Here is a 13,002-nt window from a genome sequence, read left to right as displayed (position 1 = left end):
TGAAATTCATGTCATCCCTCTCGGCAATTTTAGTTTTTGAATTATGGACCATTGCCATAATTCAAGTATTTTTACAAAATGTAATTAATAAATGGAGTATGGTAATTATAAAGATGGTTGAATAAAGTACATTTAAGGACAAATCAAATTATTTTTGTTCAGGTAATACTTTGTTACATCATTAAATAGGTCAGTTGTCTGTGACAGTATGCCTTTAAGATAAATTACAATAGAATAAAACAAGTATCCCTGATGATGAAACAGGAAAATAATCTTAGAAACAGACAAGTGCTCGTCTCCATGACCGGTACTTCTCAGACGTTCTTGTGTTTATAAAATACGAACAATTCATTCCGTGGTGTTAGAAACAGCAGGATGACCAGGAACACGTCGGATGTATGGAAATTGATAATCTAAACAATAAAATATAAGTAATTTCTAATTACAATTATAAAAAAACCAGACTCTTAAAGGCGCTCTGTCACGGATGGTTGACCTAATTAATGACCTAACAAAGTATTATCTGTAAATATATACATTTGATTTGTCGCTAAAAGTACTTTATTTAACCATCTACATAACTACCATAACCCACTTATTACTGATATTTTGTAAAAATAATTGAATTATGTCGACGGTCCATAATTCAGGGGAAAATAACGGCTATTTGGAGCGAAGAGGTGTGACGTATTATTTTTGTAGTCAAGTGATGGGCAACCCCCAAATAACCGCAATGTCAAAACGATTTGCCAAGCTCGTGTAACGAGAATGCTTAACCGTCCTCTGCGACGTATGGTAAATCGAAAGAAAAACAATGAAAATAAGTTATACAAATTATATAAACAGGTACTGAATCATATAATAAGCTTATACATTAATTTATTTTAGCAACAGGGGCATTTTAAACGGCGACGATACAGACTGGTTAGGCCGTTTCATGTACAGGTAAATTTATCGTTTATTGTACGCGGAAAAATCTTAAACACTGTATTCATTTTTCACTTTGTCAAATTTATTATTATATAAAATATGCCATAATCCCATGGGTAATTATAGCTGGCTTGGGATAAGAATTATTACATTTTTAAAGAATACTGTGAACTAGACGGTGTTTATATACGAAGTGGCTATATATACGACGACCGTGTATATGGCCTCCGCTAACAAGGCCTGCCTATAAACACAGCAAAAATATATATAGGCGGTAAATAAGTATTTGATTGATCCATACTACCGAACCACTTGGAACAGGAGGAATACATACTAAGTACAAACAGGGGAATGGGGATTGAATATAAATCTAGCGGACTCTTTTGTGAACGTTTCCCATAGACACCTACCCAGTGTTTCTGCCGGAAAGAAATGTTTGGGTATGGCGCTATGAAATTGAAAATTTACAATGTGTGTGCCAAATGCAACAGCAGTCGATAGGGGGTATGGGAGGCCTCCCCCAGAAATAAAATGGCTTAGATTTAGGGTTAGGGTTATGAAAATCATACAGCAATGATAAAGAGTCATTAATTTTGTCATACCCATTTTACCCCGCTACCGTACAGGAATAGCGTAATATTGCCCCTTGCACGCTATACTATAGTACTATACTTAGGGGATAATGTCTCTGTGTTTCGTAGTTAACTATAAGTATTTATCACAAAATTTGGATTTAGGGACGAGACGAAGTCATTTTGTGATAAATCCTTATACATTTGTAGTTAACTACGAAACACAGTGGCATTATTCCTATTCTAATACTACACCTATTAGGAGTATATAGAGACATTTTATTGTTTTTATTAAAGAAATCCCACAAATATTAAAAACCTATTTATCTATTCTCCTTACTTACGATACTCAATAAAAACGCTTATAGTAAGTAAAAGTATGACGTAATATATTTGTCGTTGTCTTCACATGACGTCATTGAATTTAGGAGCGAATCAAATGGCAAAATTATCAGCATTGTAGTCTGTCTTTTGAACATGATTTATTGTAATAAAGGATACACTAAAAGAAATAGTTTCGTTGGCTGTTAATTTCTGTTGCAAGACATATGGATATGATTGGACTTTACATTTGTGAAACAGTGTTTCAACCTTATATTGAATTATTTCGAGGAATTCTTCTGGTTTAATTTTGTACAAAAAACACATCGATGGGGTTGGTTTACAAGTTTCATAACTGTTGCTAATATATACATACAATAATATGCATTTACTAAAGAGTAAGTATTATTTTCAAAAGTTTTTCAAAGTTGTGCGATATTTTAAAGCAGTTAATGCTGTTTAAAAAGTCAAGTCATTCCATCTTGTCTTCATCAAAAAGTATGTTCTAAACAAAAAGAAGGTACTTCAGATTGTGATATAATTATTTCTGATGAACTTGCGTGCACCCTTTTGAGAACACAAACTAGAAGAGCAGACCACAAGACACGAATAAATGAATGAATGAATGAATGAATGTTTAACGACACCCCAGCACGAAAAATACATCGGCTATTGGGTGTCAAACTATGGTAATGCAAACAAATAAGGTGATGATCAACATCAATACAAAAATTCAAGATTCAAATAAAAACAGTATAAAGAACTGTGCAAAAATACAAATATCACAGATAGATACGGGCTTTTACTCAAAATTTCAATTTGTGCTGTATTGGCCATTCTCCAAGAGAATGTGATCGATCAGTGACCGGACCTTACTTGGGGTGGGTTGGTGCAAGGTCATTGCTGCTAACGACGTATTACAAGTTACAATGGCACGAAATGATTACAAAATACTAACAATAACATCACTTTCATCTGAAATTAGTAATGTTTTTGAAAATTATTTATATCGTCGATTAAATATAATGGAAGACACGAAATTAATATACTAACGAAAACACTACACATAAGACTAAGTGATGGCATATCGGACGAGTTCTCGGAATTTTGTCATCGTGATAAATCCTGGTTGCCCATGACAGCGTACATCTATCGTCCGATTTATCAGGAAAAGTAACCAATGGAAAAAATGTTTATATGAAAATTGTATTAGAATATACTATAATAATAATAAATGAATAAATGAATGAATAAATGAATACAAAGTCATATAAATAAATAAAAATATCAGCTGCTGAGAGATTATCTGAAAAAGAAAACAAATACACACCAACTACGGACAGTACACAAACTAACAACGGGGACTTGTAACTGGAAGCAGTCGGAAGGAAACGTGTTATCTGTTTGGGAACCGTCAGTGTGCCATTATTGTTACAGATGAGCATAATTAATAACTATGATTCGGTAACAGTACTAACAGTTTAGCTAGTTTCTCAGATCGGTGCGGTTAGTGACTTAAATATGGCCGCATTCTCAGAATTATTATTATTATTATTATTTTAAATTATATATTAGCCACGAACTGTATTATATATAGCAAGCCGTTTAATCGTAACCAACTGGAAGCAAAAAGCTAGTGCGTCACAAACTACACTCGAAGTGGTGACCAATCACTATCCGTATAGTAACGGTATAGCTGAGAAACCTCTCTAATATTTTTAAATACCTGCAGATAATATATATACGGGAGGGGGCACAAGCCATATTTTTACGTTCGAAATTTGATAACTGCAAATTAGCTGTACATTAATGAGGTCAATGACGTAAGTTTTATTGACACGACTTTGTAATCAACGTACTAGTAAACAAATAGACAAGGCTTAATTTTCTAGTAACGCAGGACATTATGTTGTGTATTAAGCAAAAATGTTTGTGCCACAATGTTTTTTGTCGGTGCAGGCACATACCCATCTCTTTGCACAAGCATTGGTTTTTTGTGATACATTTTTCACCGTAAACGCTCGTTTCCGTGTAGACCCCCTTCCCCATGCTAAAATCCCTGCACACGCGTCTGCAGTGGTTCTGTGTAAAGAGCTCCGTGAACCTCCCCAAAACCAAACAAATTAAACAACAAAATAACCATTGCTCCCCCTCCCCCCAAAAAAAAATTGCTGGATCAATCCCCTGCTTAAGCAACTTTTGTTTTCTGTCCCCCCCCCCCCCCCCGATAATTGTCCGGGGGAGCGTGTCACCCCCTGTAAACGTTGCTCACCTGAGTCTAGACCCCCCCGCCCCCCTTGCTAAAATTCCTGCACTCGCGCCCGCAGTGGTCCTGTGTAGGATAGCTCCGTGAAAAAAATAATAATAAATAAAAATAAATAAATAGGACAATTTAATTTTCTTCCCGTGAAGCGTATCTAATCCTGGCTACGGAAATATAGCCCTTCAGAAGTTAATGTTAAAGTGTCTTCTGTTTAACGACACCATTAGAGCACATTGATTTATTAATCATCGTCGACTGGATGTCAACGAGTTGGAAATTATGACACATATTCTTAAAGAGGAAACACGCTGTATTTGTTCTGTTAGTAGGAAGGGATCGTTTATATGAACCATCCCACAGACAGGATAGCATATACCACGGCCTGTGATATATCAGTCGTGGATAGAGGGTGTGATGACCCGAGGAATATATTTTGTGTTATAACAGATGTTAGCAACAATGAACAATACACCATTCGATGCCCATCTGGGTTACTCAGGTTTAAATATTCTCGAAACCAATTCGACCTGTGTCCGGAAAAGTTTCTTTCGCTGGAAGATATTAATACAAGAAAAAACGTATCTAAACGTGAAGCTGTGAAATCAGAATCTTCAACTGGTGGCCACGGCTTCAAGACATGCAACTGTGGTGGCAGAAATAAATGCGAAACAAAGAGATGCAATTGTTGAAAAAAAAAACAATCTCGTGTGTAATAGTAGGTGTCATTCTAGCCTGAATCGCTGTAACAAATGAACAACTGAGGACTGCTTTGATGTATGCTCTTTTAAAGTCTAATTTATGCAAATCATTTTTTTAAAATGTTCAGTTATCAATGCTGTTACCATCCAGTCATTTTGTTAAATGCCTGGGGCTCTTAATTCAGTCAATTGGTCAAATGCCTGGGGCTCTTAATTCAGTCAATTGGTCAAATGCCTGAACATTTTTGTCAATGCAGAATATTTCTCACTTAGAAAATATGAAAAACATTTTCCCTGTTATGAGTGACCGCTGGGGTAATAATAGAGATATATTGTAAACTTAAAAAAATTTGCTATGAATTTTAATTAAGTGTGTCTTCGTTCTAGAGTTTTAAAGTTAAAGGATTTAAATACAAATTTAACAATGAAATTTTAAGTCTATTTTCTCGAAGAGGTTTGATCGGATAGTATGGCATAACATCAATAATGTTAAACTTGGTAGACATTTTGGCACTTTTGTTTTATTTTTTTATTTAATCCCACCATATCAGACAGGGGACAAGGGTGTTGGTGGTGGTGGTGATGGTGTGTGTGTGTGTGTGTGTGTGTGTGTGTGTGTGTCAAAACCTGAAATTCGGGCAAAAATGATACAGATATTCGGGTAAAATGTTGTAACCCAAGACCTTTTTACCATGTATTTCCACCATTCTTCCCTCAAAATTAGTTGTAATCCATGTACAAATGCGTAGTGATTCGTTTGCAGCACTATATAGCTGTTTAGTAGTAATGCTAATATGATTAATTTATTTTTTCCAGATTCGGGCATTTTCGTTTAATTCGGACAAAACCCAACCTGCCCCTCTACAACAAATGGGAGCCCGTATGCCAATGACTGTCCCCTTTCATTTCTCGCCTTTGAAATTCATCTCATTTCTTCCCGATCTCTCAGCTCCTCCTAGCTTTCAACTTATTTTGCTGTCCCCCTCCACAGCCCAGTCCTTGTCTTTTCAACTGCGACATGCGCTTGTCTCCTGTGGCTATCTGTTTCACACACCTGCCATGTCCCACCAACTTTGGTTGTGGGCTTAGTCGGACCACTTCGGAGAGTGTTCAGTAGTTACTTCTGGTATTGTTAAGTGGCACTTGTAACCACCTAATATACCCCTATATTAGCTATATTAGCGGAAGACGACGAGGATGTCAGGTGAGTGAACAGGAGTACAGACACTGCACTCGACGAGGATGATGAGACAGGTAGGTGGTGGTGTGGACCCTTCAGTCGGAGGACACTGTCAGAGAGGATCTAAGCAGATTGAAATCGCGGGAGTAACTGGAAAGGATGACAGGCGTTGGGTGATAGATGAGATAGATGAATGAAAATGTGAGCCAGCTTTGACGGGATTTGAACCACTGTCGTCAACGTGATTGAAATACTGGCTTTTGTATCTTACTCAGATTGTTCATGTGTACCACTCAGACCATTAAGAGTTTGCCTAATTTCAAGGCAATCAGATGTATATATACATTCCAGTGGTAAAACATTCGCCTGATTCTCGGACAGTCTAGGATTGATCCCCGTTAGTGGCCCATTGGGCTATTTCTCGTTTTAGCCAATGCACCAGGACTGGTATATCGCAGGCCGTGGTTTGTGCTATCATGTCTGTGAGATGGTGCATATAAACGATATCTTCCTACTAATAGAACAAATATAGCGGGTTTCCTCTTTAACACTATGTGTCATAATTTCCAAATGGTTGACATCCAATCGATGGCGATTAATAAATATGTGCTCTAGTCGTGGCGTTAAACAAAACAAACTTGAACTTTAACCTCTGAAGGCTCTTTTTCCGTAGACAAGGTTAATACCCGCTAAAGCCAATTGGATGAATTACGCTTCATGGGAAGGAAATTAAACTAGACTATAAGTATGTAATAACATGTTTTCGACTCACAGCACTTGTGACAACGAATATTGCACACACGTGTTAAACATGTTTTCTCTTTCATGAGTTTCTTGATTGAAACATATTTTATTGCAAGATGTCCAACTTGCTAGGCCTCCACCATAATGCACACATAATAAAGAAACTGACACAACTATGTAATTTAAAATATGAACAGAAATGAATATTATTGTTTATTAAAAAAAAACCTTTATAGTAGCTCAAACTGGAGTTTACACCAAATAATTTTGTACATACAAAAATAATTATACATTATGACGTACAATGAACTTTTCACTACTACAGACATCAGGATGACCAAAAACACAGTGAATATTCACATATTGGCATTCTAAGCATTTACTAATATATAAATTAATAAAAACGACAAACCCTAAATTGTAAACACTACGGCATATTTTTCACTAATAAAAGTCGTGTTGTTATAATTGTAATCAGACATTACTTATAGTTTATTGTTTACATTATGCATTTCCCTACACCCGACGTGTTCCTGGTCATCATGCTGTTTCTAGCAACACGGAATGAATTGTTCATATTTTATAAACACAAGAACGTCTGAGAAGTACAGGTCATGGAGACGAGCATTAGTCTGTTTCTAAAATTATTTTCTTGTTTCATCGTCAGGGATACTTGTTTTATTCTATTGTAATTGACCGGTCTCGGTGGCGTCGTGGTTAGGTCATCGGTCTACAGGCGGGTAGGTACTGGGTTCGGATCCCAGTCGAGGCATGGGATTTTTAATCCAGATACCGACATCAAAACCCTGAGTGAGTGTTCCGCAAGGCTCACTAGGTAGGTGTAAACCACTTGCACCGACCAGTGATCCATAACCGATTCAACAAAGGCCATGGTTTGTGTTATCCTGCCTGTGGGAAGCGCAAATAAAAGATCCTTGCTGCCTGTCGTAAAAGAGTAGCCTATGTGGCGACAGCGGGTTTCCTCCAAAGAAATATGTCAGAATGTAACGTCCAATAGCCAGTGATAAGATAAAAGATCAATGTGCTCTAGTGGCGTCGTTAAATAAAACAAACAAACATTACTATTGTAATTCATCTTAATGCGTTATAGATTTGTAGATTGACCAAACTCGGTGTCCATTTGCACGGGTTGGAACTACGGTCTGCGACATTCATGTAACAGGATGCTCGGTACACGAAATGACAACAACTGGTTATGAAGCTTTGCACAGTTTACTGCAGATCACGGAGACGAAACCCATCTCTACAATAATAAATAACAATATATAATAAATATACAGTATAACCATTATCATTCTGAAAATACACGTATTTACAACAATTCATTTGAAAATCATACTATTATTACATGTATTAAAAAAATACATTAAGGTAAAAAATTATGTGAAATACAAACAATTATTCCTTTAAAACATTAATGACATACGACTATCTAAAACATTACTGACGTACGACTATCTAAACTGTATATGCATATTTAAACTGTTACGAATTAATCTTACCATAACTGACATATAAACATGATAATACAATGATATATAACATTCTGGTCAATAAAAATGACAAAATAGGTAAATGTAATTATAGTAAAAATACTTTTACTACTAGCTGATACTATAAAATGAGACAATATTACCAAACCCGTGAGGTTTAAGATGTTCCGTTCAACCATATCCACCGTCACTTATAGACTACTGTAAACCTGAAGTTAAAATAAGTTCTTTTAAACGGAGTAAATAAAATACATATTTTAAGATAAACCCTTTTACAATTATTAATTCCTAATACTCAAAGGAAAAGAAACATGTATAATATAAAGGGAATAACTTTAATAATAAATAAGTTACTTTAAATATTAAGCAGAATACCCAACTTGTACATTTATCTTCAAACATTGCTAATAACATTACTAATGTTACTGTTTATAACTTTAATTATATTTATTGCATTATATTTAGAAAATATTAATATAACATGTGTTTAATATATTAAGTTAGACTAACCTTTACATAAATTGTTATATTAAGATGCAGGACACCAAAATATCAGGAGCCCAAAAGAAACCACCATCCAGTATAACTCAATAAATGCAGAATGGCTACCTTCTAACATCAGCTGATCATGTCATGGTCAGCAGCCCAATCAAAACTAAAAACACTGTCTTCACAGACAGCACATGAAAATAGTCCTCACAAGAAACAAAGAGATGTCACAGGTATTCACTGACCACACAGGTAAAACATGCAATTTGAAATTGACCACACAAGCCAAGTACAGAAAGAAATATACTGAAGAAAAGAAGTTATGGAACATGAAATACAAAACTAAGTTTACCATGTTATAATTACAGAAAGTACATGTCTGCCACATTCACATCTCATTAAAACTGACACACACACATATTACAAATATTGGCAGTAAACTCAGGACAGTCCATTTAAATATATGTACTATTTCAGTAGCTTTAATCGGTCCAACACGGCAGGCTTCAGGCGCCAGTAGGATTGCGACATTTCATCCACCTCTCCATGTCTGGATAAATTTTTCTATAAGAAGAAAGTTCGTGTAACCGTTTACAAAGTTCTGCCCAAGGAGGTGAGTACTTAGATCGGTAAACAGATTTCCTTTCCAATAATTCGGCATAAGCTGTAATATTTTTGTCTAAATACAACAGATATTTTGCTAACTGTTCTGGCGACTTAAAATCGGCAGTGTTGATGAATGTTTCAGATGGAAATAGTTGTGAGTAGTTTGCACCTCCTCTGACGATCGGCATGATGTCGAAATTCACGAGTTTAAAGAATTTTTCTGTGACGTAATCTTCACACAATGCGCTTTCAAAGGACAGATAGAATCTATGATTGTTGAAGCACTCGGCTTCATCTTTTTTCTCCCTCGACAATTTCAGCTTTCCGCATTTACCGTATATATCGACCTGGACTCCTAGCTCCTTCAACTTCCTCACATAATCTTCCCTTCGCCCGACCGTCTGACAGTGTCTCACAATCCAAGCCACCGACCTTTTCTTAGATTTGGCTATCTGAAGCCAGTTTTTCACGGGTTTACTTCTCATAAGGATCTTTCCGTATGGGTTGGGCATGTCCGAATCTCGACGGTAGCTTATTGTCCAGTTGAAGGAGTGTCTCCAGTGTTTAGACTGCCAATGACGGCCGCGGATATTTTCCTCCGACTCTTTGTTGTAGAAAATCCACACCTGGTCAGGGTGTGGTCGCGTGGGCGGTTTGTCTGATTTCAGGTAAAACACGTCGAATAACACCCCGTCGGCGTGGGGAATAGCATTCAGGTTTGACGTCATCTTGCAGGTGTAGTTTCTATAGTTTATCGTCCTCGTTGCCGACGAATTGCGCCAACGTCTCCAAGAGTACGTCATGATCAGTTTGACCTTCCCCTTCTTCTGTGTAGGGAAATGTGAAGCAGTAGGTGTGGTGTGGTCGTCGTCCATCTCCCAGGAGGTATAGACGTCTTTGACCACGCTGCTGACGTCAAGCTGGGAACACAGTATGATAATCGCAACCAGAAGTATGATGCATTGAATTCGGTACTTTCTGAAATTAAAAAAAAACAAGTAAATAAATAAATTAATTAAATTTAATTTAATTTAACTTGACTTACTTTAATTAAATTAAATAATAAATGTACAAAAACTAATAATAATACTAATAGTAATAATAATAAATAAACAATAATAATAAGCAGCAATAACAATAATAATAATAATAATTATTATTATTATATAATTATAATGCATATTATTATTAAAACCAAAACATAATTATGGGAGGGAGGGTGGACGAGTTCGGATATATTACATAAACATATAGTAATATTATAGGCTACAGGTCGAAAATAAGTTCACTCCTATTTGATTATTTCTGTTAATTTGTGCCCACTTTGAAAGCAACCTGCATTTTCATTTCCGACAGATGTGGCAGCCGAACACAGGTTAGTTTTTACTTTTTTTTATAATACTGCAACATATATATCTAAATCAATTACTAAAGAAATTAATTAAGTCAAAGAAAGGATCAATGATTCTGGGCGCCCATATATCCTATCCAACACAAGCAGACGATAATGTATCCATTTCTACCTTCATAAAAGGCATGATTCTGATTTGTGGAAATTATAGTTCCAAATGACTATTTACATTCTTTTCTAAAAAAAAGTCAAATTATCAATTTTGCCCAACAACATGATCCAGTTTTTTTTCTTTATAACAAACTACCAAATACAACTTCTATTAAACATGTTGGTATAACAGTCCAAAATCATTTTGATTACTGGGGAAGGACAACGGAATCATGTAAAACAATAAAAGCTTCAAGCATGGCCCTCCTGCGATCCGGGTGTCATCCATCTGGTCTTAGTTCTATCACAAGTATAACACTTCTAAGGGTACTATGTCTGGGAAAATATCTATATGCGAATTACGGAACGATATTTGAAGGAATGAACTATTAGCATTAGAACGTGCCTTTAGGTTCTTTTTAACTAATATTCAGGGTTTGCCTTAAAGGAGCTCGAATAGACATCTGCCTGGGATTGATTGGTATCCATTGAAGCAGTAATACACATACACAAGTTATATTTTCTGGGTCATCTCCTACAAAACCCAACTTGGACCTTGGTATATAAAGTTGTAACACGAGGCTGCTCTGGTTTAAAAAAAAAAAATTGTTGCAACACCTTTTGGTTTTATAGCAGACATATGAGTAAATACCAACTTTAAATCATCTGATTATTTTCTATAAGACGTCAACATTTTAATCGAAACGTACGTGGAAACGACTTGTTAAGAAAAACGTGTTTGATTTTGACGAATTAAAGTTGAAAACACAAATCTCGTCTTAGCCAGACATCAGCCATTATCTGCAACTCCATCCCAATTTACATATCCACAAAGCATGGCAAATGTCTCGTGTGAACCCATAGTTAAACGAACACACACATCATGCATTAAATGTATGCGCTTCGTGGTGACCTATGTCAGGTGAAGGAGTGTGTCCCTCTGTCACTTACAATATTCTGATTTGCTAATCCATGATATGTGTCACTGACCATTTATATCTCAAATTAGAGACGAATTCAACAAAATGTTAAAAACATGCCTAAACATCTGTAAAATAACAAACCTACCTGTAGTCAACAACCGGCAACGCCCATGGCAACGAGTAGCAACCAACAACAGGTCAACATACTGAACACACGGCCTCAAGAAACAACACAGTTAAACTTCGCAAATATCACAAATCCATCTGAGTATGGAAACCCGAATACCTAAAATGCTGGGATTTGACAAACAGTTAGTATTTACATCGCCATTTCCGCATACACAGACTGACCAACAACATATGTATACTGTCCTGCCACAAACCAATATCAGCATGCAAGCAGGCATAACTACCCCGCTTCCTTGGGTTCAGGGTATATGCGATGAAACTGCTAAACTAACTCTGACGACTAGTGAAATATACAAGAGTTCTGAAAAATTGTAGATTACTGAAATTGAACTCGACACCTTCAAAAACACATTACAAGTGCTTAGTACAAGTGTCAAGTCTGCTCACGATCGCATTAGTAAGGTGGAAGACAGTGGTCAGTTTATCAGTAACGCCTTCGATGCCATCAATACTGAAAGAAATGAGACCCAACATTCCATAGATGATCTTCAAACATATATGAAAATAGCTCATGAAGATATTTGTTACCTTTCTAAAATCATATATGACCTTCAGGATGAAAATTACCGACTTCATGACGAAGTGCTATACAGTGAATCTCAAAGAAAACCGAGGACAGTTGTGGCTTATTTTGAAACAATTAGGGACAAGAAAAAATAAAACGGGCTGTAAAGAAATTAGCAGGCAAACCATATGATATTGGTGACCTGTTCCCCAAGAAGAACCGGCCTCGGTGGCGTCGTGGCAGGCCATCGGTCTACAGGCTGGTAGGTACTGGGTTCGGATCCCAGTCGAGGCATGGGATTTTTAATCCAGATACCGACTCCAAACCCTGAGTGAGTGCTCCGCAAGGCTCAATGGGTAGGTGTAAACCACTTGCACCGACCAGTGATCCATAACTGGTTCAACAAAGGCCATGGTTTGTGCTATCCTGCCTGTGGGAAGCGCAAATAAAAGATCCCTTGCTGCCTGTCGTTAAAAAGAGTAGCCTATGTGGCGACAGCGGGTTTCCTCTAAAAACAGTGTCAGAATGACCATATGTTTGACGTCCAATAGCCGATGATAAGATTAA

The 13,002-nt window shown here is 36.5% G+C and overlaps 1 protein-coding gene across 3 annotated transcripts in view; it reads right to left on the bottom strand.

Moving 5' to 3' along the window:
• Positions 1-7,787: 7,787 nt before the first annotated feature.
• LOC121386757 (alpha-(1,3)-fucosyltransferase C-like) overlaps positions 7,788-13,002 on the bottom strand; it is a 57,558-nt gene continuing 52,343 nt past the window's right edge. For all 3 annotated transcript variants that reach the window (XM_041517765.1, XM_041517764.1, XM_041517763.1), the window contains exons 3-5: positions 8,733-10,295; positions 8,366-8,431; positions 7,788-7,972 (exon numbers count right to left, since the gene is read on the bottom strand). In XM_041517765.1, the coding sequence (XP_041373699.1) occupies positions 9,218-10,295 (1,078 nt within the window). In that variant the 3' untranslated portion in view covers positions 7,788-7,972; positions 8,366-8,431; positions 8,733-9,217. The remainder of the gene's footprint in view (positions 7,973-8,365; positions 8,432-8,732; positions 10,296-13,002) is intronic.

Source organism: Gigantopelta aegis, chromosome 12 (genome assembly GCF_016097555.1).
Source record: "Gigantopelta aegis isolate Gae_Host chromosome 12, Gae_host_genome, whole genome shotgun sequence".
Taxonomy (NCBI): Eukaryota; Metazoa; Mollusca; class Gastropoda; order Neomphalida; family Peltospiridae; genus Gigantopelta; species Gigantopelta aegis.
Note: the sequence above shows the minus strand (reverse complement) of the source record. Positions and strands in the feature narration are given on the sequence as shown.